Source organism: Ambystoma mexicanum, chromosome 5q (assembly GCF_040938575.1).
Source record: "Ambystoma mexicanum isolate Mex_15411 chromosome 5q, UKY_AmexF1_1, whole genome shotgun sequence".
Taxonomy (NCBI): domain Eukaryota; kingdom Metazoa; phylum Chordata; class Amphibia; order Caudata; family Ambystomatidae; genus Ambystoma; species Ambystoma mexicanum.
Window position 1 is genome coordinate 968596780 of NC_090933.1, and position 25251 is coordinate 968622030.

Here is a 25251-nt window from a genome sequence, read left to right on the forward strand (position 1 = left end):
GGGAGCCCCATCGTTCCTTCGTCAGTTTCTGGATCATGGGCTTTAATTTCCAATACATTGTCCTCCCAGTCTGCCTCAATTTGGCCTGAGGGTTTTTACACGGTTAATGAATGCTGTAACAGCCCTGGTTGAGCGGAGTCGCCCAAAGGAGTCCAGTGCACAGCTTCAGCACTGGGTTTCTCGATCAACCTCAAGAAGTCACATCTACTTCCCACGCAGTCCTTAACATACCTGGGGCTAATTCGGGGTACGTGGGTGGGAGGATCACTGCAATCAAGAAGGCCATGGGGCATTTTCTCAGCAGAGCAGTAACCTCAGCTTGGTGGTACCAACACCTGCCCAGAATAATGGCGGCTTGCCTCCTGGCTGTGCCGCACACAAGCCTCAAAATTAGAAGGCTGTAGCTGCATTTCTCAGCCTCTTGGAATCAGGGGACGTGGTCCCACGCAGCTCTAGTCAGCATACCACAGCACCTTCACCAGGATCTTTTGTGGTGGAGCGCAGAGGCCAACTTGTTAGCAGGGCTGCTGCTACCGGAGATCACCATTACCACAGACTCGTCCCTAGAGGGATGGGGGTGCTACCCTGGACATCCACAGTGTCCACAGAGTTTGGTCAAGGTAGGAACATCTGGAGCACACCAACCGGCCCGAGATGATGGGCATCTGGCTTGCTCTCAAAGCATTCTTCCCCATGGTCAGCAACAAGTCGTGTGCATTCAGACAGCTCCACATGCATGTATTACATCAACAAGCAGGGTCTCCTCCGCTTTGCAGGCTGTCCATCGACATCTGGGAGTGGGCACTGTCGAACAACATTTACTTGTCAGCAGTCCACCTTCTGGGGGAATCCAACTTGGATTCAGACAGACTCAGCAGGCTGGGGGTTGCCAACTACGAGTGGCAGCTGAACGAGGGTGTCCTGAGGGATATCTTCATTAGGTGGGGACACCGTGAGGTAGACCTATTTGCCACCCTGAGCAACAGGAGATGCCACCAGTTTGCATCCTGGATGGGACAAGGCAGGGGATCCCTAGGCGATGCACTTCAGACTCCGTGGAATGACGTGGGCATATGCTTTCCCCCCACTCCGTTGATTCACTGGGTCATCTGCAAGGTCAAGGAGTCACAGAGGCTTCGGCTCATCTTGATAATGCTGTGGTGGCCAGCCGGACCTTGGTTCTCAGAACTCTGCCGACTGTCGGATCAACCTCCGGTCCCCATTGCGACCAGCCCCCCTACTATCCCAGCAGGGAGGAACAGTGGTTCGACCCGATCCGCAGAAGTTAGCCCTAGCAGCTTGGCTCCTGAACAGGTCACCCTGAGAAATCTGCACTTGTCTCAGGACAACTTGGCTATCATCCAGGGTGCAAGAAGCAACTCCACAAGGAGTCAATACAGAGGCAAATGGACCAGGTTCTGTCACTGATACAAGGCAAAAAATTCGATCCTCTGGCATGCACCCTAGACGATGTGTTGTCTTTCTCTGCACATATGGCTCATTCAGGGGGTGCAGGTACTTATCTGGCAGCCATAGGGGCTTACAGAAATTCTGAAGATAACATCTTTTCCTCCTCCAATCCGGTGGTCAAAAAGCATTTGACTGGCTTCACCAGATTGTATCACCCAGTCAAGCGGCCACATCCGGTATGGGACCTTAACTTGGTGCTCGGCGCACAGGCCCACAAGCCTTTTGTGCCTATGGCGTCAGCGGACATCAGGCTGGTTACTATAAAGACTGCTCTACTGGTTGACCTTACCTCGGCGCGAAGGATCAGTGAGATGCAGGCGTTAGTGGCTTCAGAACCATATACCACATTTCACCGGGACAAGGTGGCATGAAGGACGCACCCTTAATTTCTCACCTTTTCACCTGAACGAGGAGAATAGTACTTCCGACATTCTTTGCAGATCCAAAGGACGAGGCACAAATGCTGTAGCACTGTCTGGATGTCAGGCGTGCGCGCTCTGAAACACTTGTGTACGAGCGCGATAGAAATAAAATATCAATAAGGTTTTACATGGACAGGACGTAAAGTTTTCATAAATCGGATGCCTTGTTCATCACTTGGCGGGTCAAACCCAGGCTGTCGGGCATCCAAGGCTTCTATAGCTAGGTGGATGGTGATGGTCATCAAGGAGGTTTATGAGGGGCAGCACAGGTCCTTGCCAGCAAACATGCACTAACATGCCATTAGAGCCAAGGCCACGACTGTGACCTTCCGAAGACACGTTCCATGGCAGACAATCAACAAGGCAGCTACTTCGGTTTCTCCATTGGCCTTTTGCAAACACTATTGCTTGGATACCAGCGCCAGATTGGACGCAGCATTTGGCCATACAGTATTGAAGCAAACTTGTTTGCTTTGAGGGCAACTCTCCTCCCTAGGGCTGCATTCAGTTTTAATCGCCCATACAGTATGGAGGAAAGGGTACGGGACGGAGGAGTCATTGTTACTCAGTGTAGTGGCTAACGTACTCCTAGTCCATAGTTCCCTTTCCTCCATACGTCCCACAATCTTCCCCCTTAATAAACCTGTGACATTCGGGAATTGTAATATAGCCGACGAGTCAAAGGGGACTGAGGAGTGGCGCCGGTGGGCAGAGTCATGGGAGCGCATGCTCCCAGGGCCGCACCCCCCGCACGCATCTAAATTTAAAGGGGAAAACAATTTTTTCTGGTGAAAAAGGTTGTTCCCCGTCCCTAGCAAGGGTCGCCCATACAGTATGGAGGAAAGGGGTCTATGGACTAGGAGTATGTTAGTCACTATGGTGAGTAACATGTCATTTGTTATTGGATTTGTCCTTGTCTGTCTATGGTGACCTGGTAAGATTGGCTCTGTTGGTTTTTTGACACTGCCCGTTTTTGAATTAGCCTTTTGGACCATTGGCACCTGTTTTTTGGATAGCTCTTGCTGGATTTGTAAAGTTGGCAAATGGATGCTGTCCGTCTTCCTGGATGTCCCCTGTGATTGCCATTTGGACACTTCATCGTGGAATTTGCCATGTGTTTTTTGTTTTATTGATCATTTACTTTCCCTTAATTTCCACCCTCGTTCTGCCTGGGTAGAGGTCCTTATGTGTTGTTTTGTGATCTCCCTCCTGCTTTTTCACCTGAGCCCCCAGCCATCATGTCGTGCCTGTGCTTTGCGAGGGCTTCGCTCTCAGGAGGAAAGTCACCTTATATTAGGAGGCCTTCCGTTTCTGACTTAAGAGTTCTGACCTAACAGTGGTCGGCTACGTTAGGTTTGTGGCACCGTGGCTGAATACACCACCTTGCTACATAAACGTTTCTTGGTGGAGAGTACGAGTGATCAAAGCTTCCATGAAAGCAGTACAACACCTATATCCACACTCAACACCAGGCTGTGTATTAAGTACAGTCCTGTAAAAACATATGGGTTCCACTTTGAATCAATCCACAAAGCTCCTCTTAAGGAACTCACAAAGTGGTTTTAGAGAAGAGTAAGCAAGCTCCATGTGCACTCGGTAGACCAACCTTTTGTCACAATTCACAAACATAAGCTTGTACTTGAAAATCACCCCCCGTTTTTTCACCTAATTTAATTTACAAATTTAATGTGAATCTGTCTATAGAATACGAGTCAGTCTATAAAACTGTCTGTTTTATTTCAAATCCCGAAGAGAAGAGGGAACAAATCACTTTACACACTTTGTGTTCAGAGTGGTAAAATTGTCTGGTCAAAACAAAGGCAAAGCGTAAAACAAGTCAGTTGTTTGTGTCATTTGCAACAGAAAAGGAGGGTTGCCCAGTCACTGAATCCACCACTGCAAGGTATACCATACTCTGTATTAAATTATGTTGCACATTGGAACACAAACCTCATCCTTTCACTCCTAAGGCTCACTCAACAAGTATTGCAGGGGTCACTTGAGCTTTCTTTGCAAACATCCCATTGGAAGCAATTAGCAATGCACACATTCACACAACACTATTGTTTAGACAAACAAATGAGATCAGACTGAGGTGTGTGATGAATTGAAGGTATTTGTCCCTTTGCCCGAAGGGGGATATTCCCCCTGTGAGGCTAGAAGGGAGGTGTGTCTGCTCTGCAAGACCCTCGCTAGGGGTCTGGGCAAGTGGGACCTCACTGGAAGAGACTACCACTTAGGGGACAAGGACTTGCGTGCCTGTGAGGAACTCCCTAAGCCACCCAGCCTAGTAGCATAGATGGGACATATTGCTACAAAGACTAATGTACCGTATACCTGTTTGGCCGAAGATAATGCTGGAACATACGAGCCTGAAGGGGGAAATGGGAATTTCTCTTGAAGAGAAACACATACTTAACTGGGACAAGTGGAGGATGCTGGAGAAGCAGGGAGTTTCCAGTGCTGGGGAAGCCCCCTGAAATGAGCACGCCACGAAGAGGCAGACCAGCCAATAGTCACGGAACCTGCGACTTTCGAAGAATGGCTGATGGTCAAAGTGAGATGCTGGGAGCCCAGCGTATCCTACAACGGGAGAATCTTTGTAAGGCAGGAAAGCAGAGTCCTGCAGCAGGTGGTTTAGAGACCACATCCCGACCGTAGGGGGGGGGGGGGGGGCACAGCGCCCATGCGATCATGCCAAGACCATCCACGAAGGCAACTGTAAGAGTAAGCAGCTTCTGAAAGGTGAAGCCTGTAAACATCATAAGGGAAGCCGAGAACGGGAGGTCAACGAACACAGAAAAGGAGAGAGGCATTGGGGCGAGCGAGAGCAAGAGCTTGCAACGTTCTTCAACCGGCGTAGAGGTAACGGGGAGAAGCGGGAGGTCACCGGGGCAACGGAAGACGAGACGAGGAACTGGTCCCACTACTTATGAAGATTTTCTTAACGTAAATTGGAACTGTATAGAGTTGGTAAAGAAGGGGCTGAGTAACCCTGGTTTAAAGGGCTATGATATTTTGAATCAAAACCTAATAAGCTATTATCTGAGCTAGAAGCTGCAAAGAGAAGTGCAAAAGGGAAAAGCAAGAGATAATCCATAAGTGGGGAAAAAGAAACGTGAAAGAAACCCCAGCCATGCTGAGAAAGCCTGGATCAATAGACTGAGAGTCCTAAAAATCCCAACCAACAAGTGAGCAAGTATCTTAAGGGAGGTTGCCATACATACTTCACCAAAAAGAATATCAAACTCTGGAGTATTGTAGAAGAACTACAATTACTAAGGAAAGAAGTAACAAGAGACTATAAATGAATGTCCTACGGGATAAATTGTAACCAGATAAAAAGACATTGATATAAAGAGGTCATCAGAACAACTGCTACCTAAGGAGAATCAAAGCAATCGCCTGAAATCATTTAGGTTTAGTTTCATAGTGGTAGAGTCAGGATAGAACTAGGTTTGGACGGAGAACTTTTTTTTTCTTTGGGATTTCCTAACGACAAATGAGCACCTTTTAGTTCCTTTAGGTAGGTAGGTAGGAAAAACCCTTTAGAATAGGAAAAGCTAGGCCGTTTTCTTATCATTTGATGAAAGTAATTTAGAAATGTCCCCAAAGAGGTCCGACTCTTTCTTCCAACCCAGCACAGGTGCTACAGGCTGTACTTGTGCATTTATTTTAAAATTTTCCTTTTGATGCCCTTTTTCCTTGGGAAGTAAACAGCCTTTATTTAATACTCCGGACCAACCACTAGATGGCAGCCTGTGGAAAGCATGCAACTCTCTAAACAGATAGAAAACACAGATAATTGCGGGTAAGTAATATCAGCTATTTATGTGTATTTAGGAATCTGTATACATAGGTATAGCGTTATGCCCCTGCTCTTGATCTTTAACAGAATCGTAAACACAGCCATGAATGCCTTTAGAGTAGAAAATTGCTATCGTGCCACCTCTTTTCAGACCTCCTGTTTTAAAAATATATTTGAAATGGTAGTAATCTTACCCATCCAGCCACATGTTGTATCTAACAACCTGTTGAACACTGGTTTTTGACCAGTTTGAGGCACAAACTGTTGTCCCCATAATGAATGACCCAAGGAGATTGGTCGACGGCTGCGGTTGTCTGGGCGCTCATAATTACGGTATCCAGTGATGTTACGGAAATGATAGTAACAAATGAATTAGTAACGAAAAAAAGAACAAAAGGTAAATATAAAGGAGCTGGGGGTAAAAGGTTGAAAGGTGTGGGGGGTTCAGGAGGGGTAACAAACATGGGGAAACAGGGATTTTGGAGGGGGAACCCCCCCAATATCAAACAAAAAAATCATAATTCATTTGTTAGAAATCATTTGGGTAAGATAACAAGGAACCATAATTACAGGTTAATTCTGCAGCTTGCAACACAGTCAATCATCCAGTTCTTATCTCCCAGCTTTTCCTCATGGGATTTCAAGGGCACGTTTCATTCTATTATTATGTGCAAACAATACCCACATCCTTTGGTGGATGAATGAGGACTACAAACCTAGATACTCTAGTTGTATGATATTGATTAGCATATTGATGGATGTCAATAGGCTAAAATTCAATGCTGCTAAACTGGAGATGGTCATCTGTGGCTCAGCTTCCCTATTTTTGAACGTTGTAAAATTATTTTTTATGGAGTTTGAAGTCCCATTCCCAGTGGGAGTGTTAATATGTGAGTAGATATGTTTTACCTGCAAAACAGAAATGTTTTGTAAGAACGTTTTTTTTTTTTTTTTTTGCACCGAGTCATACTCCTATGCCCAGTCCCCTTTCCTCCATGCTTATGGGACATCTCTCCGTCCTGTGGGACAGGACCGGAGCACTTTGTAAAAAGCTTCCAAACATTTTTCCAAAAATGTGTCCTTCCTCTCTTTCTTGCGCGGGGCCCGGCACGCGGCCGTAACCCCGCCCACCTTGGCTCCGCCCAGCGCATCGCCCATCAGTCCTTTTCTCCGCTCGTGCGGGACTGGACGCACTTGCTCTTTTTTTCTTTTTTCCTCTCTGGCTCTCGCTAGCGATGGTGTACTATTCTGTCTATGTCGTTCAAACTAGACTTTCCAGATTGTTCATCGTGTCACCGTCATTTCGCGAGGGCGGATCCCCATCTTCTTTGTTTAGAGTGCTTGGGTCCGGATCACCGTCGGGACTCCTGTTTTTACTGCGACTCCCTTTCAGTCCGGACACTTCAACATCGGTTGGAGCGGTGGGAGGAGGTGTTCTGACGAACTCCTTCTTCACATTTTCAGACGTTCATCGACGAGAAGAAGAAACGCACAGTAAGTTCTTTACTTTTCAGAGCACCCCGGCCGGGGGATACCTTTCCGAGTTCCTCTCGGGCCGGGAGGGGTGTTGATCGCTCTGCCACCGGGGTTCGCCCTAAGGTGCCCGTTGGGCCTAATAATTGTACCAGAGTTTTCTCTGAGGGTCTCCGTAAGGGGTCTGTTGATACCGGAGTACGCTCCGAGGCCCCTCCTGTGGGGGCTGTTTGTGGACCAAGTTCTACTGAGTCGTGGGGTACCGGAGCTCGCTCTGAGGCCTTTTTGTCGGCTTCCCTCAAAAATAAGACAGGGGTGCACCCCGAGGCCTTGGGCGGGCTTGCTGTTACCGAACGGATGTTCGAGGCCCGCGCAGAGAAGGCTGTTACCGGACCTGGGTCCGAGGTCCCTCGTCCAGAGGCTAAAGCTACCAACAGTTCTGAGAGGCCTGACAAGGCCTTGTCGGTGAAAGCTGTTTCTCACCGTTCCCGCTCTTGCAGTGACACCAGACCTGTTGAGGGGGCAAAGAAGCAAAGTTCTTCTTTTACCGGCATTGCCAAGGTCTTCTAATTTGGCGGTTTGTATGTCACAAAAACATTCCAGGCCTCACAGTACCCGCTCTGCCGAGGTCCCTTATGTTAAGGCTAAAGTTAAGACCCCTGATCCATCGACGGGGACCCCTGCCTCACTTCCTCACGTGCCGCAGTTCCCCTCAGGTGAGGACAAAATGGCGCCCGTTCCCACCACGACCGCGGCGGCCATTTTAGGTGCTACCCCTACAACTACGCCATCGGCCCCAGGTGTAGGGCTTGGTCCCTTGGGTGAACATAGAGTCCCTTGTACGCATCCTTAGCGGCTAGTTTATGACTGGAACCCTCGGATGCCTCTTCCGCACAATGTTTTGTTGCCTGCAGGGTCGGCACCGTTGATTTATGTGAATACATCGGTGGATGGGCCAGTGTGGCACCCTTCTCTGTTACGTCCCTGGATTTGTCCACCTCATGAGAGGCCTCGTCAGGTTCCGAAGCAGTCTCCGGAGGAAGCTTTTTTCGGTACATTTCAAACGCTTATGCGCACCGACCCCATGAGGGAGTATTTCAAAGGGCTTTTTAGGGACATATGTCCTCCCGCGCCTCCGGCTCCACCTGTTCCTCCGGTGGTTCCGCCGGCGTCTTCCTTGCCTACGGTTCCTCCCCCGATTCCTCTGCATTTGCCCCCATTATCCCCTGTGGACAAGGCAGCGCCTGACACGGTTCAGCAGGATCCTGATCTGTCGGATGACGCACAAGGTGATCAGGACAGCGAGGACCTTCCCCGCTATATCAGAGCTTTTCATGACTGGGTACTGGATATGATTAACTTCTTAGATGTTCCAGTGCCCGAGGCACCCGTTTCGCTGGAGGGCGTGCTTTCTGGGGCGTTCACCCTGTCTCCCTTGAAGCGTACCGGCCTGTTCTTGCAGAAGGACGTTCTGGCTGAGGTCCGCAGGTCTGGGAAAAGCCACACTCTGGACTTTTTGTCAATAAGAAAATTGACGCGAGATACAGACTGCATTTTTCGGAAGAGGCGGCCCTGTCGTCTTGTCCGCCCCCCTCCTCCACAGTGGTGGCTGTGGCCACTTTGCAGTCCAGGCCTGCAGCATCCTCTTCCACGACCGCTACTCAGGTGCTGGGAAAGGAGGACAAGCTCCTCAACTCCCTCGGGAGGAAAATCTTCGCCAGCTCTGCCTTGCAGCTCAGGCAGGCCACCGCTGAATTGATATTAGCGGGAGCTAACATGCGGCTGTGGAAAGGTCTGTCGGAGTTTGAGGAGTATATCCCGGTCGTGAAGCTGGAAGACTTTAAAGGAGGCCTTTCCAACGCCAGGGTCTTGGCCCAGGATCTCCTGGAGGCTGCGGCTCATCACGTAGACACCTCGGCTTGGGGCCTTATGCTGGGGGTTGATACTCACGGCAGGCGTGGCTGCATGCAACTAAATTCTCAAAAGAAGTACAGGACAAGGTGTTGAACCATCCGTTCAATGGGAAGGAGCTCTTTCATGCTACAACAGATGTAGAGCTCACCAAGACGAAGGATAGCACTCAGACAGCTAAGTCGTTGTCTGTCCTGGTTAAGGCTCCTTTCAAAACCCAGATACCGTTGTCGCAAGGTCGACCTTCCTCTGGCCTTAGGGGCTTCCTCGACCGCAAATCTTGCAGAGTGGATACCCCTGCGTGGAATAACCACCGTAGGCAACAACGGACGTGGTTTTTCTCCCGCTCCTCAGCCTCCTCTTCAGGTTCTGGTGGCACCGCCACCGATAAACCTACTAAATGAGGGTTTTCCGCACTCGCACGAGACCCCGGTGGGAGGATGCATTGCGTCTCATTGGGAGGCGTGGCAGGCCATCACAGAAGACAGATGGGTCTTGTCAGTCGCTTGAGCGGGCTTCCGCTTACCCCTACCCCGTACCCCACCCCTCAACTCTCCTTTTCAGCAGTCGGGCTCGCCCTCCCTCAAGGCCAAAGTTCAGAAACTTCTGGACCTCAGAGCTGTGGAACCAGTTCCGCTTGGGGAGCGAGGGGAGGGCTTCTACTCCCAGCTGTTTACGGTGCCCAAACCCAACCCGGCTGGCCTGCGCACCATCCTAGACCTTTCCCAGTTCAATCTTTTCCTACTCCAAGAGAAATTCAAGATGATCACGCCCAGCCAGATACGGTTCTCCTTGCAGATGGGCGATTGGCTCAGCGTTGTGGATCTTCAGGATGCATACATGCATATCCTGATTTGGAACCCACACAGGAGATATCTCCGCTTCTCTTTGGGAGAGGAGCACTTCCAGTTTCGAGTACTTACTTTTGGCCTCAACTCGGCGCTGCGTGTCTTCACGAAGATGATGTCGGTGATTGCGGCCTATCTTCGTCTCCAGGGTATCCATGTGTATCCATATTTGGACGACTGGCTCTTACGCAGCCCTTGTCCGCTGGCAGCAGCGGGCAATCTCCAGTCTCTCCTTTAGCTCCTGTTCCGTCTTGGGCTGTCGGTGAACTGGCAGAAATCTTCCATGACGGTCTCGCAGCACCTGATTTTCCTGGGTTTTTGCTGGAACACGATCGACTGCAGAGTGTACCTGACCGGGGACAGAATGACAGATCTGTTAGCCACATGTCAGATGTTTGCGCAGTCGGAGAGCATGTTGGCCTGGTGGTTCCAGAGGCTTCTGGGCCTCATGGCCTCGTGCGTGCTGGATCTTCCTCGTCGCAAGATGAGATGGGCACAGATGGCTCTTCGGAGTTCCTGGCGTCAGGCTGTGGACCCGTATTCCAAGCTGACAATGATTCCGGATTCCATGAGAGTGGACCTGGATTGGTGGTCATCTCTCAGCAACCTGTCGGTGGGTGCGGGGTTTCAGGACCCAGCCCCCACGGTGACGATCACGATGGACTCTTCCCTTCTGGGGTGGGGTGCAACGTTAGATCTTCTTCAGGTCTCGGACCTCTGGTCGCCTCAGGACAAGCTCCTGCAAATAAATAATTTGGAGCTTCTGGCGATCTTCCTAGCGCTCAGGGCGTTCAGACCGCTCATTGCCAACAAGGTGGTCCGCATACTCACGGACAATGTGGTGTCAATGTATTACATCAACAAGCAAGGGGGAACAAAGTTTCCCCCCCCCCCTCGTGGACCTGTCCATCCAGATATGGGAGTGGGCCGTGCTTCATGGTGTCTGGCTGCTTGCAGTACACATCCCGAGCCAGCTGAATGTCACAGCGGATGCCCTCAGCCGGCGGACAGTGGTCAGCTACGAGTGGGAGTTGAAGGCAGATGTCCTTTCATGGATTTTCTTGCGTTGGGGCACACCGGAGGTGGACCTCTTCGCTACGGCGGTAAACAAGAAGCTTCCTCAGTATGCCTCCAGAGGGGGGCTGGGAGCCTCCTCTCTGGGGAATGCTCTTGAGATTCCATGGCACAACATGAGAGCTTACGCCTTCCCGCCTCTGCCTCTAGTTCATCGAGCAATTTGGAAGCTGAGGAACTTTGTGAACTGTTCCCTTCTACTCATAGCCCCGTGGTGGCCGGCCAGGTTTTGGTTCTCAGAACTTCAACACCTGTTGGTGTATCCGCCGATCACGTTACCAGTGACCCCCGATCTTCTTCATCAAGGGGAACAGCAGATGTGGCACCCCTCCCCACAATCGCTCAGCTTGGCGGCATGGTGCCTGAGTTCAAGTCTTTAGAGCATCTTAACTTGTCTACGGATAACATGCGTATTAATCAGGCAGCCCGGAAACCCTCGACCAGATCCCAATACAGGAGTTAATGGCTCAGGTTCTGTCATTGGTGTTTGGAAAAGCAGTTGGATCCATGGGTGGCTACGATTGACACAGTGCTGTCCTTCGTGTCCTCCCTAGCAGAGTTGGGTGTTCACGTTCTGTCATGCAGAACTTACCTTTCAACGGTTTCCGCTTATCTTTCTACAGACCAATGCTCTTATTCTCTGAGTAACCCAGTGGTTAAGAGGCATTTTGCAGGCTTGACATGCCTCTACCCTCAGGTTCGTAGTCCGCACCCGCCGTGGGACCTAAATATAGTCCTCACGGCGCTGTGCCATAAACCTTTTGAACCAATGGCCATGGTGGACCTCAAGTACCTCTCCTGGAAAGTGTCCTTTCTGGTCGCCGTTACGTCAGCGAGGAGAGTGAGTGAGCTCCAGGCCTTGTCAGTGGAGCATCCTTTCTTGGTCTTTCACAAGGACAGGGTAGTCCTACGGCCAAACCCGGCCTTTCTACCGAAGGTGGTTACTGAATTCCATCTGAATCAGTCGATCTCCCTAACTGTCTTTTTTCCGAACCCTGCCTCAGAGGCTGAAAGAGTTCTGCCTGTCTACCTTGACAGGACTTCCGAGCTTAGGAGTTCTTCTCAACTTTTTGTGACCTTCGGCAACCCTCAGGGTAAGCAGGCGTCTAAGGTGACTATTTCTTGGTGGATCGCCGCCTGCATCACAGAGTTTTTCACCGTCCAAGGGCTGAAACCTCCTAACGGTATTCATGCACACCTGGTGCGGGGCAAGGCAGCCGCGGTTGCTTTTCAGAAATATGTCCCCTGGGAGTCCATCGCTAGGGCAGCTACTTGGGCCTCCCCATCTGCTTTTTGTAAGCATTATTGTCTTGACATGAGCTCAAGAGCTGATGCTCAGTTTGGTCAGGCTGTGCTGAAGAACCTTTTTCTGTAAGGGGTATTTCCATCCACCCGTAGTTTGTTAGGAGTACTTGGGAATCTCCCATAAGTATGGAGGAAAGGGGACGGGACATAGGAGTATAACCAGCTTACTCACCGTAGTGACCACCTTACTCCTAGTTCATTGTCCCCTTTCCCCCAATACGCCCGCCCGCCGTCCCCTCTAATAAGGTTCCTCTGTTATTGCTAATAGGTCTCTGACCTGGCGATAGAAAAGGACTGATTGGCGATGCGCGGGGCGGAGCCAAGGTGGGCGGGGTTACGGCTGGGGCCCCGCGTAAGAAAGAGAGGAAGGACACATTTTTTGAAAAATGTTTGGATGCTTTTTACAAAGTGCTCCGTTCCCGTCCCACAGGACGGAGAGATGTCCCATAAGTATGGAGGAAAGGGGACTATGGACTAGGAGTAAGGTGGTCACTATGGTGAGTAACCTGGTTATTCATGAACATGAACATATAACTATTTACCTCTTGCGATTATGCAGTAATAATAGTCGAGCTTCTTCCTGTGGAACTAAGTTTACCACTGGTCCAGACATATCCATGGCACTGTGTGTATGAAAGCAGGGGGACAAGCTCTGATGTGTTTGTTTACCATTTTTGTTGGGAGTTTTTTTACGCCTATTTCTATGGAGTAAAAGTGGCCGATATGCCCCTTATCTCTAGGGCTGTAAGGCACCATACTCCTCAGAGCTTGGTGGTACAGGCGGCTACTTCCACTTCTAATGCAGCTGCATATTCATCCATCCAACCGGATAGCGATGACAAGAAATATGATATGTTAGCCTAAAGGGTGTTCTCAGTTGGGAATATGGACCTTAAGGCCATTAATGCATCTTGCGCCTTCACAAAGTATACATTCGCACTATGGAATGTAATTTCACAATCAGCGGATAACATTACTAAGTTTGAAATGAGGGATTGTTTTATTAACATCATTATTGATGGTAGGAAGCTGCATGTCAATCACTCCATTTGGAATTGATGCATTAGACGGCATTGTTCGCTGTACAGGGTCAAGTGCATTCATCAGAGGTACTCTTAAGTCCCGTCCCCTTTCTTCCATATTGTACGGGCGTCCCTCGCTAGGGACGGGAAACCGAACCTTTTTCACCAGAAAAACATGTCTTTCCCTTTAAATTTAGATGTGTGCAGGGACGTGGCCCTGTGAGTATGCGCTCCCCTGACTCTGCCCACTGGCACCACTCAGTCCCCTTTGACGCGTCGACAATATTATAATTGCTTAATGACAGAGGTTTATTAAGGGGGAGGATGTTGGGATGAATGGAGAAAAGGGGACTAGGAGTACGTTAGTCACTACGAGGAGTAACTTATAATTACTCCTACGTCCCGTCCCCTTTCCTGCATACTGTATGGGAAATTATAACTGAATGCAGCCCCAGGTAGGATAGTTGCCACTCTAAGAAAACAAGTTCTTCAAAAGACCTGGCTCTGGCATCCAAGCAGCAGTGCTTGCAAAGTGCTGAGGGGGTGGCCCACGTAGGCACCTTGCTGATCGTCTGCCATGGGACATGTTTTACAAAGCCACAGCCATGGCCTTGGCTCTGATGACTTGAGCATGCATGTTTGCTGGCAAAGGCCTGTGCTGCCCCTCATACGCCTCCTTGATGGCATAACCATACACCTCACCATGGAAGCCTTGGATGCTTGACAGCCTGGTTTTGAACCTCCAAATGTGATTAACAAGGCGTCTGATTTCAGGAGATCTTCACCCTTTGGCGAACCCCTCAAGTAGACCTGTTTGCGACTGTAATCAACCAGAAGTGCGAAAGGTATTGCTCAAGGGAATTTCCCCCGAGAGGATCCCTAGGGGACGCGTTTGTGGTGGAGTGGAACTTCCCACTGCTATACGCGTTCCCTCCGATCCCCGTCATTCCTCCAGAGGTTAAGACGGTTCAAAAACCACATGATCCTAATTGCCCCGGATTTGGCCAGGTGAATGTGGTACCCGGACCTTCTAGATATGTCCATCTGCCCTCCGTTACGTCTTCCTCAGAGAGAGGACCTTCTCTCACAAAAGGAGGGCCAGGTTCTCCATCCAGAGGTCAGGACTCTCAACCTTCATGCTTGGTATCTGATAGGCTCAGATACAAGGATTGGGACCTTCCAGATGACGTCATGGAGGTGTTGTTTTCGGCGAGGAGGCCAGCAACAAAATCTTTGTACCGTTGCCGCTGGAAGAAGTTTTGCAACTTGTGCAGGGAAAAGAATGTTGATCCTTTTATGTGTCCTATTCCAGAAGTATTATCTTCCTCTTCTCATTGGCACATAGAGGTCTCAATGTTGGGACGATTATAGGTTATCTTGCAGCGCTTTCCATCTTCAAGCGCTCTTCGGAAGAATGTTCCTATTTTCAAATTCCTCTGATAGTACAATTCTTAAAGGGACTCACCAATGTTTCCTCCTTCTTCTTTCCAAGTCCCAGTTTGGGACCTTAATCTGGTTCTGAAGTTTTTGATGTGTGCCCCTTTTGAAACTTTGTACACAAGCCATTTAAGATTACTAACGTTGTAAACCGTTTTCTTGGTTGCTTTAACATCTGCACGAAGAGTGAGCGAGTTGCAGGCACTGTCTTCTGGGCCACCCTATACTGTGTTCCACAAGGACAGAGTTGTATTGAGGGTTAAAACCTCGTTCTTACCTAAAGTTGTGTCTGGTTTCCATTTAAATCAGATCATCATTCTGCTCGCGTTCTATCCTCCACCTCATCCCAGCATGTTGGAGGAAAGATTGCATAGGCGGGACCCGAGATGAGCTCTAAGCTTTTACATTTCTAGGCTCTCCAAGCTTAGAGTGGATAATCAACTTTTCATTGGGTACACCGGAAGGAAGTTGGGTCAATCGGTGTCAAAACAAACCCTATCACGATGGATTGTGCTTTGCATTTCAGAATGCTACAGATGGCGGGAAAAGATCCACCAGAAGGCTTGAGGGCCCATTCAGTCAGTGGCATAACCTCTTCGACAGCCCTTCAAAGAGGTGTTCCCATCAAATCTATTTGTGAAGCAGCGACTTGGTCTTCGCTGCACACTTTTTCTAAATTCTGTAATCTGGATGCTCCCCACTCTAAAGAGCTTGCTTTTGGTAAAGCAGTGCGGTATTCAGCTATATAATATTAAAAATCTACTCCGTCCTCCAAAGAACTTTTACACTGCTTTGGGAGTCTATCTAAGATGAGGAATACGTTGGAGGACACAATCCATTCGAAGAATGTCGGAGGAGTGAATGAGTGAGACAGAAGGGAGAGGCACAAAACAAATGTGTGTAGTTGGAGGTAGAAAGAGGATGGATGAGGAAATGACAAGTCTAGTAGTGAGTAAGTAGGGAGGAAGGAAGAGAGGGATAGTGAGAAAAATCACAGTCGCCCATAGCTTGCTGGGAGTCCTGGCCTGCATCCTTGCTGGGGCCAGAGAGAGAGGAGTGAGCCGTGTTGGGGGTAGCTATCTGGAGAAACAGTAGTCATTTTGGACATGGATCTACCGCGATTGGCTATGGTAGACTGGCGTGATATAAATGACTGAAGTCCGAGATTCCATCCAGGGCAGACTGCCAAACAGACTTTGCGAACCCTTCCAGGGTGATTGCACCCTGTGATTGGACTGTTCTTTGGACTAGGAGACTTGGACTCCGAACTATGCTCCTGTATTTAACTAGGGTTTTTCTGTATCTCCCTCGCTGGTTTTGTGTTCCCACAGGATCTCTGCACGGTTGTATTGAGAGATATCACTGTTGTGTTATAGACGCTCCTGTTCGATCCTATTTCAACCTTGAATCACACACAGTTCATTTTATCTCATGTCTTATGTTGCTTTTCTTAGCCTCTGACACCCACTAAGGGAAAGAGGTGCGTTATGATGCTGAACTCCCTGAGGCTGTGAGAGACTTTATTGGTGCTGTCCTTGGCAACCCAGTAACCTTACCTTCTAGAGAGTCTGAACTCTTGGATTTAGGACTACCATTTCCATTTAGAAAATGGTATTTGATTCACCCACCCTGGCATGGTTAATGACACCCCTTGTTTTCTTTCTTCCCTCCTGACAGGTGATACGCTGCCTCCATTGTCCTTCAAAAATCTCAAGTTTTACTTCTAGTGTTAGTTTTCTGTGGACACATTCATTGACACTTATTAAATTCACTATTTTGCAAGTGCTTTGACCAGCCAAAACAATGCCAAGTACCATCTGTATTAAGAACCTGTGATGGCTTTGGGGCCAAGTATTTCGGCTAACTATGTGAGAAACCTGAGAGTACTCTCACTTTCACTCCACTGGGATCTTCGGCTCAGGTGGCCAGGGAAGGGCAATTGCTTGTGGATCCCGACACTGGGGGTGGACTAGCGAGGGAGGATCGCCTTGGCAGGAGGAGATTGGGGAGAGGGTGCCAGAGGGCGACAAATGGTATCCCCCGTTTCCTAAGTTTACCTTAACCTCCCTGAGCCATTAAGATTTACCTTAACCTCCCTGAACCTTTGTAGGATAATGTTGCACATATCTTACTTTTCCCCTTGAAGTCAGACTAAGAACTGAGAAGAAGAAACTAACCGCAGGAGTAATGAAGATTAACTATGGGAAACACCACCATAGTACTGAGACAAAGAAGAGGGAGCCTGAAGGCTATAGAGCTGAAGGTCAGGCATGTCCTTTTAATTGGACTAATTGTGGTCAGGCAATTGAGCGTGAGACTTTAAACCTGCAGCCTATTATAGACTCACAAGTGTATAAAAGGTGGCGTCCACTAACAGCAGAAGAAAGCTGGGGAAGCCTGAGAAGAACGAGAAGCCTGTGGGAAGCGTTTAGCCTGTGGGGAAGAGGAGCAGGCAGGCCAGTACAGCCCACGAGAAGTCTGGAGAGGAATGGAGCGCTGAGACGCTGTAGTAGGACACAGTGTGGCAGTGTGCCATTATGAGGGAGCCGTGCCTCCAAGGAGCCGGGAAGAGCGAGAGAAGGGAGCCACGCAAGTTTGTAGTCCCTGCGCTGGGGCCCGAGAGATGCTTGTTCCCCGACTGGAAGCCACAGTCTAGGGATGTCTGTGGGCAAGCAGTGAGTTCCAATGAATGAGAGGAACCTGATGCACGTTTGAAAGTTGGTGAAGCAACATTGTATCGGAGTGGTCGCTTGCAGGCAGCATGTTCTCGAAAGCCTCAGATGAAACACAAATGGTGTGATAAGTGTTTTCTGCAAGTGAGCAGCCGAGGGGAACAGCAAAATACTGAATTGAAAGTTAGAGTTGGATTTGAATCCTCCAAGGTAACTCAGCAATCCTAAGTTATGGGGATAAAGTGCTTCAGTAAAGGCAACTGGTTGCGTGACCTGTAGTGGGTGGACTATGCGGTCTGTCAACTGCACCTAGACCAGGGAGCCCCAACAAATTAGAAGGAATTGGGCAAGCAACCTAGAAACCAGAAAGAGTTGAACATTGGTTTTGAAGCAGTACAACTAGCTTGGGGAAAGAGGGATCTAAGCTCCTATTGGACATTCTGAGATTGTTGGTGAAATAAGACACTAAGCTTGGGGAAGGGAATCCTGAGCTCCTTGATAACATTGTATTTGTGAACCCAAGCTCAAAACGTGGGGAAGAGAGGCACAAACTCTTTTGAAACTTTGTTTTGGTGAGCCAGTGCCTGCAGCCTGAGGAAAAGAGCCCCAAGCTCCTTTTGAGAACACTGTTTTTTTTAACTGTATCCTGAACTTGGGAAAGGGAGCTGGAGATTGCTCCAGACTTTCATTTGGACACTATTTTGAGTTAAAATATCCCTGCACTACACTTGGGTATTAGAAATGAGGACAAGCTTAGGTTTTGACACAGACATACTTTTGTTTTGGACTTCTGGACATAAACGTTCCTTAGTTTTGTTAGGTAGGGCAATCCCCACCATAGCTATAGGACAAGATAGGCGTTACAACCATCTTGATATTTTAATAAACGTTTTCAAAACTGTTACCTCTGTTGTCTGCGTCATCTCTTGATGTCATGCCTGTCTCACACTTCCCAGTAAACCTTACATAGTCCAGGGGCATCAGTCCTAGCTTAAACTGCTGAATGCACAGGCTCCCAGATTGTCACACCGCTGCACCTCAATAAGCTCTAGTGGTCCTCCAGCTGCCTGAAACTATAGCACCAATGACCGATCCTTGTTGTCAGAAGATTGGGCCTCCTATCCAAACTCTGGTTTCTCTCTCAAGATTAATTCAATGACAAGACCCATACTAAGACCCCCCTTACACTCTCTAGTTATTTTGAAACAGTCGATCTCCTGTCCCCTGCATTCCTTTGCCATCATGAAGTCCCCTCTGTATAGTGATCTGGCCTCATTAGTCTAGTCGCTTGCATAATAGGGGTAGTTTCAGTGTGGCTTAACACATCCTTTGCTTCCCCTCCAGTATCTTATCAATCTGTTCTTTGGCAGGGGACTTATGCTCTCCTTCCCCCTCGTGTGCTTCCATCTTGCACTTTTGTTCTTCCGCATTATACTGCACTGTAGGGCCTTTCTTCAAAAGAAGACTTTGGCCCTCATTAGGAGCTTGCCGGTATCCCACCGGTAATTCCGGCCGGATACCGGCAAACTCATCTTACCGTCTCTGCCGCTTAATATCCCGGTATCACGGGTGGCGGAGAGCCAGTAATTCCCCCATTACCATGAAGTCTGATAGGACTCCATAGAATTTACAGAATCACCGGCATTACTGGTGCCAGGGATTTAGGCATTTATCTGACGGTGGGGGCACAATATATGCAGGCAGGTCAGGCCTACCAGGAGATCTGTAGCCTCCACCGGCAGGCTTGTGCTTTGCCAGTCTGGAAAACATGCTGGGGCCGGAATTACAAGCATTTTTTCTGGCATTTTTTCCAGACTAGCAAAGTTGTAATGGGGCCCTTTGTAACTTTGAAATCAGTTTTCTACAATGAGTTCTGTGACCACATCTGACTTGGCCTGGTTGCTGCTTCTCTTTGTTTGGGTAGTGTTGCTGCTCACATACTTTTCCATGTCCTTAGGCAATTATCTTAAATATTCTCCTGATGATTTCTATCACTGTCCCCAAAGCATCTCAAGTATTGGCCAGTTGTGTCTAGAGAAACCGTGTAGGTAGATAAAAGACCAGGTACGAAAATGAATATTAAGAAGATCTTTTAATGGAGAGCCTTGCAGCAAACCACGTGGGAACCTTATCTGCAGAATAGAATGGCAAGATAACTGTCGTCTTGCATCTGCTAGTAATCCATGGTTGGAACCATTGCAGAATAACACCCAACAATACATCTAGAGTATGATAAGGACTTATAAATAGATAAGATTTGACAGTGTTAAACTCAGTAAACCGATCAGAAGTCATTTTTGGTGGGCACAGCTCGTCAACAAATTGGTAGCGTCATTGACAAGTTGGTTACTTGTTAATTTCTTTGGTAAGTTTGTTTATTTTCGTTTGAAATGTACAAATTCCTTTTTTAAACTGAATTTCTAGATTTATTCTCTTTCGACCACAATTAAATGACAGGATGTCTTTATAAACAAATCTGTATGAAATTTTTTTTTTATATTTGTATCTGTATTCTGCAAGGTGTTCAATTTTAGGCCGTTTGCATTGTGCCCCACCACAAACGTTTAATTGTATGTTTTTTTTCTTTCAGAGGAGAATTTGCTCTGTGGCTGGATGGAGATCTTTATCATGGCAGAAGCCATTCTTGTAAAACATTTGCGAACCCTACACTTTCTAAAAAGGAAGATTTCATTGTACAAGATATAGAAATATGGGCCTTTCAGTAAATGTTTTGTATATGTTTGTGTATCTGTTTGCAGGAAAAAGTCGCAAAGCTGTGCATTTGTTACAAGTGTTTCTGCAGGTCCTGGAGGAATAATGTGAACCCTATTTTGTTTTGGTGAATAAATTGAACATAGCCATCCAGTACATTAATAGCTTTAGAGTTTACATGTCTTTGATTTTTACATATTTTGAGATTATATTACATGAAATCGGTCAACATTCATCGCAATTAAACACTTTATTTGTCGTGTTTATAATGTAATCAAACCAAATTGAAGCAGTAAAAAGGTGACAGTAATACTGCTGTTTGCACATGGTGGTTACTGATGAATATACAGTACTTGCATTGGGCAGTTTCCTGCCTTTCTATGTTGTGCTCAACTAAAATGAATTTAAATAAGATAAAAGATTATACGGGTGGTAGATCTAGTTTGTTCAGTCAATGCAGTAAGATTACAAGATTTGTGAATGTTGTTGGGCATTATCACAATGATACATTGACTAATGTATAGACTATTATAATGTTGTAGATGTGTTGGATGCACATAATTCCTGTCCAGTGATCTCAAGAAAGAAATGGCACTCTAGAATATCTGTAACTATTGTCCTCTTTTGCAGGAAATCTATTATAAGCCACTGTGGCAATAACGGCTCACATTCAAAGCTTGTTTTGTGTTATGCAAACAATACGCTGTTAAATGTGTGACAGTGACTTAATTTGTGCTGAGCTTTCAGCTATTCCGGATGAGTATTGTACATTATCTTGTAAATTAATGTTAAAAAGTAGCTTTGTTCTTATAGAAAAGTGTTGATTGATGGGTTGCTTATAGCACTTTAAATTATTCTAGCAATGGAATAAAAGCCAAATGGGTTGGCTTAAGTAGATGTAGTTGTAAAATACTTAAACATGTTATATTCTTTAAATAAATATTATTAATATGAAGAGAGTTTACTGCTATGGTTCCAAAAGGGTGCAGATATCTGATCTACATAATATGCTAATGCTGAATGTGAATAGAAATACAGGGCGTCATTTTCCTTATATTGTCTGTATGTATAGCACTCTCTCCTGATTAGAAGTTAGTCTGTAGATGAAATGTTTACAAACAATAGGGAAATTGAGTTGTAAATAAAAGCAGCATTTGTCCCTTTTGGTCTTCCACAACAGTATTATTGTCTTTGTGGATTTGACTTACCATAAACAATCCTGTAATGGATTTTAAGTACTATAGTTCATAGTGATATATTACAAATAAAACAAACTACACTTACAACTGAATTTGAATCAATTTATTGGCATTGCTGTGTGGTTTGTTAAGGATTTCAATCAGGCGACACACCCTGGTCTCAGCCTAGTATGCAGCGCACGACTGAAATGCTTATTTATATATCGATTCAATATTTGAAAGCTACACCACTCATATCACACACCCTTTTCAAATACCCCGGGTCACGATGGACCAGGAACCAGGCTGGTGGGTAAAGGTAATATTTATTTATTTAAAAATTCAAAAGAAATCATACACATTTTAATAAATGGGGCAGCAATCACCAATGTGATGATAATAACAATAGGAATGTAAGTAATGCACTTAATTCAACCCTTTAGTAACACAGATAGAAAACACCAGGGAATAGAAACACTTTTGGATTTTCGGAAAGATAGCACTCAAAGTTAGGATTTCCCCCTGCAATGTTCCCTCAACCCACAAATAATCACTTCTGAATGGATAAAAGGAAGCAGCACGCAGTTAGGAATATGAATCTGGAAACGGAATTCAAATCTAACTTTCCCTCCTCAAATGAGAGTGAAAAACTGATTTGAAACCGAGGCAATGTTAAACCCTTGCATTGTTAAAATGACACTCAGGAATGGCTGAATAAAACGATGAATGTGTATAAAACAAAAACAATTCTTTACTGGAGCAACACTGGAAAGATACTAGCATTCACAAGCAGTGGATTGAGCAAAATCATACATTTCGAAATTGAATGGAAGATTTACAACTGTTTATAATCAAAATGACACGTGGGAACTTTTGCAAGTAATTCGATTCCCGCCTGGAATTAACCAAACGTGTTTTGATAAAAACGGCTGATATAGAATTTTTAGTTGGTGTGTAGCTATATATCTTAGGTATAATCTGGAAGTGAAATTAAGTCTCTAGCCATTAAACTGAGGGAGTTAGGCAAGATAGAATGAGGTGTGTTTTTGGAAAATGCAGGTAGTGAAAAACAGAAAAGCGGCTTTAAAATGGATTGCAAACGTGACTTAAACTGGATTTAATGACTAAGGAAAAGAGAATGTCACCAGTGAATATCCAGTTATGCGGCCGTTGTAACTCTTCACGTGGTGTACCCCGTTTCCTTTATGGAAAATTAATTTATTTAATCAAAATCGCTAATGGCTTATGTTCTATGCGAAACAAAAATGAAGAGGTAAACCGGCGCTGACACTAGGAATCAAAGGCAGGGTTTCACAGATAATGCTGACAATTTTAACAAGATATTGGGGTCAGAATTGGATAGCTTAGAGACTGGGATAGAACAAAGCAAAGCAAGGCAAGGTATACTATGGTTTTCTATGGTTCCTATTGATACTCAGTCCTCTTTTTAGTTTTTGGATTTTGGACAGTCAAGGGTTCTGGTCACTACACGATAAGGCACCTGGCAAGACAGCTGGGCAGTTCTAGTCACCGGAGGGCACTGAACTGGTCACTGGATGCTACAGATCAGCTGGGTAGCAGGTTTGCAGCATGCATGCTTTTAGTGAGCAGCAAGCCAGGTTAATTCAGGATGCTTCCCAAAACACCACAGTGTTTCCCTTGGTTATTTGGATTATTTTAGAATTGAGGCCTAGCTGAAGCAGTATCAGCAATGCTTGGACTTGTGGTTGGGATCTGGAGTCTAGATGAATAAATGCAAGATGAAGACATGAACAGGACGCCGGCGTAGAAATCGGGAATCAGTGTCTTTCTGTGTGTTGTCAGGAGCTCTTATTTATAATGCCTAGTGACATCATAACAGTATATGACTGGGGCAGGCTTTACTACGCCCGCCTCTGTCATGATTCCTGCCCCTCATGTCCCCAGCCCTCCAAGATGTCAAGCTGGAGCCAGGCCACGATCACCTACATGGGCCTCAAGGGCCTCTCCATCCCTCCAAAGACCCACTTGGAGTCAGACTTGGCGCTTGTGGCACCAGACCACACTCACTCCCATAGGATAACATTGGGGATTGGACTTGTAGTGCATTCATGGGGACAAGATGGATGCCCCCACATATTTCGGTTCCCAGAACTGCATGTGCGGTCTAGTCTTTTGGGTGTGCTTCAGCCCAGAGGCACCTGGGATACCCAGAGACAATTTAAGCCACACCCAGGCTGAGAAACATGCTTTGTGTTTTCTGCACCTGCAGCGTGACACTCACCGTGTTCGGCTCGGTCTCCAGTAGGCCTGCATCTTTCTTCTGCGCTCAGCTCCTGCAAGTACAAGAACACTGTTAGGAACAGCCTTAGCTTGCGGCGCTTCTGCCCATCAGTCATCGCTCCTTCTGTTCTGCGGGCATCTTTGGCGGTGTCATTCCCATCCTGGCACACCGCTTCCTAAGGAAAAGGGAAAAGAACAGAAAAAAGGCATTAGTAAGCATTCTGCAAATCTTCGCTTATTTTTAAATACTGTACGAGCTTCAAACGCTTACCTGAATCCCAGCCGCTCTGGGGGAACTCTGTCTCCGGAAATTCTCATCCACCTACAAGAGGGAAGAGACACTCTAGGTTAGCGTGGCAACATCTAGAGGCTCTGCATGCCGCCCTTACCCACCGCATTTGTTCTTCATAACCGGCATCCACGCTGAAAACGTTGCGGCACCTAAAAGACACAGAAAAAGAACTCTGTTCAATGCAAATACGAAAGGGAGTCATCGCGCATCGCGCTCTCACTCACCTTCAGCGCTACTCATCTCAGCAGCATGCCGCCATCCCCGGACGCCGGCCATCATCTAAGGAAGGAAAGGAACGAAGTTAGAGAACTGTTCAAAAGACTCATTATACTTACCTGTCGGACTCTTGCTAGTGAAGTAACTAGGCAGCAACGAGCCCGCATCAATCAACGCGCCCCTACGCTGAAGGCAGGACGGAGAGCACACTATCTAAAAAAACAAGGTGAGCTCTGAATCAAAGGGAAGGGTTGGACCCCGGGGAAGAAGGGGTTCAAGCTCACAGACAATAGGGAGTTAAACTCTACCAATCCTGTGTTTCAGGCCCAGTCTCCAGTCGAATAGCCTCCAGGGAAGGGTTTGAGGTCGTAAGAGGTCAGAACAGGCTGAGTGACTCCCCCGTGGATACCAGGTGAGCGTTACACTCTATCAACCGGATTGGTCAGGGGTAATGTCTCCGCCTAGCTTTTTGCTGGTTGGATTTCAGAAAAATTATGTTTATGTGGTGAGTTTTACAGTGTCCAGAAACCTCCCATAGTTACTGGAACTGAAATCTAATTTTGCCACAAACATATATTTACCCAATTGCAACCTCTTAGCAAATCGGATACACAGATTACATATTTTGTGCATCACATTTCAGTCCAAACCTCCATTCCGTGAGGCCTGGTTCCGCTCCTCTACCAGTTTTTTACGCTTTTCAATTGGATTTATATCCCTAAAAATTCTACAACTTTATACAGAGGTGGGGATTGTCATTTGGGATGTGTATACAAAATGTTACATTTTCAATTGGATGCTTTTCTTGTAATCCAACATATATCACCATTTCTATCCACAAGGTATCAATACATTCTACCAAGTTTTAAACTAACGCCCGAAAATTCACTTTTACTCTGCAAAAATTGTACATTTCTACAAGGTTTTGCTGCCGAGATACAAGCCTTTAAAGTTTCCTTATGAAATAGTCTTTAGAAACAAATGGGAGTCACTGAATCATTTTATTTCTTTTCTGCTGACACCAACTGGCATTTCCTTCAAAGCAGGATGGGGGTTCCTCAGCTTGGTTGAAGTTTTTATTGTCTCACACCTCCAGCTTCCTTTCCTGGGAACATCATTGTCCTGGGTCCCAGCAGAGATGAAAGTCTG

The 25251-nt window shown here is 46.9% G+C and overlaps 1 protein-coding gene across 6 annotated transcripts in view; it reads left to right on the plus strand.

Moving 5' to 3' along the window:
* OXR1 (oxidation resistance 1) overlaps nt 1-21440 on the plus strand; it is a 3084878-nt gene extending 3063438 nt beyond the window's left edge. For all 6 annotated transcript variants that reach the window (XM_069621494.1, XM_069621497.1, XM_069621492.1 and 3 more), the window contains one exon: nt 20033-21440. In XM_069621494.1, coding sequence (XP_069477595.1) covers nt 20033-20168 — 136 coding nt within the window. In that variant the 3' untranslated portion in view covers nt 20169-21440. The remainder of the gene's footprint in view (nt 1-20032) is intronic.
* Nucleotides 21441-25251: the final 3811 nt, after the last annotated feature.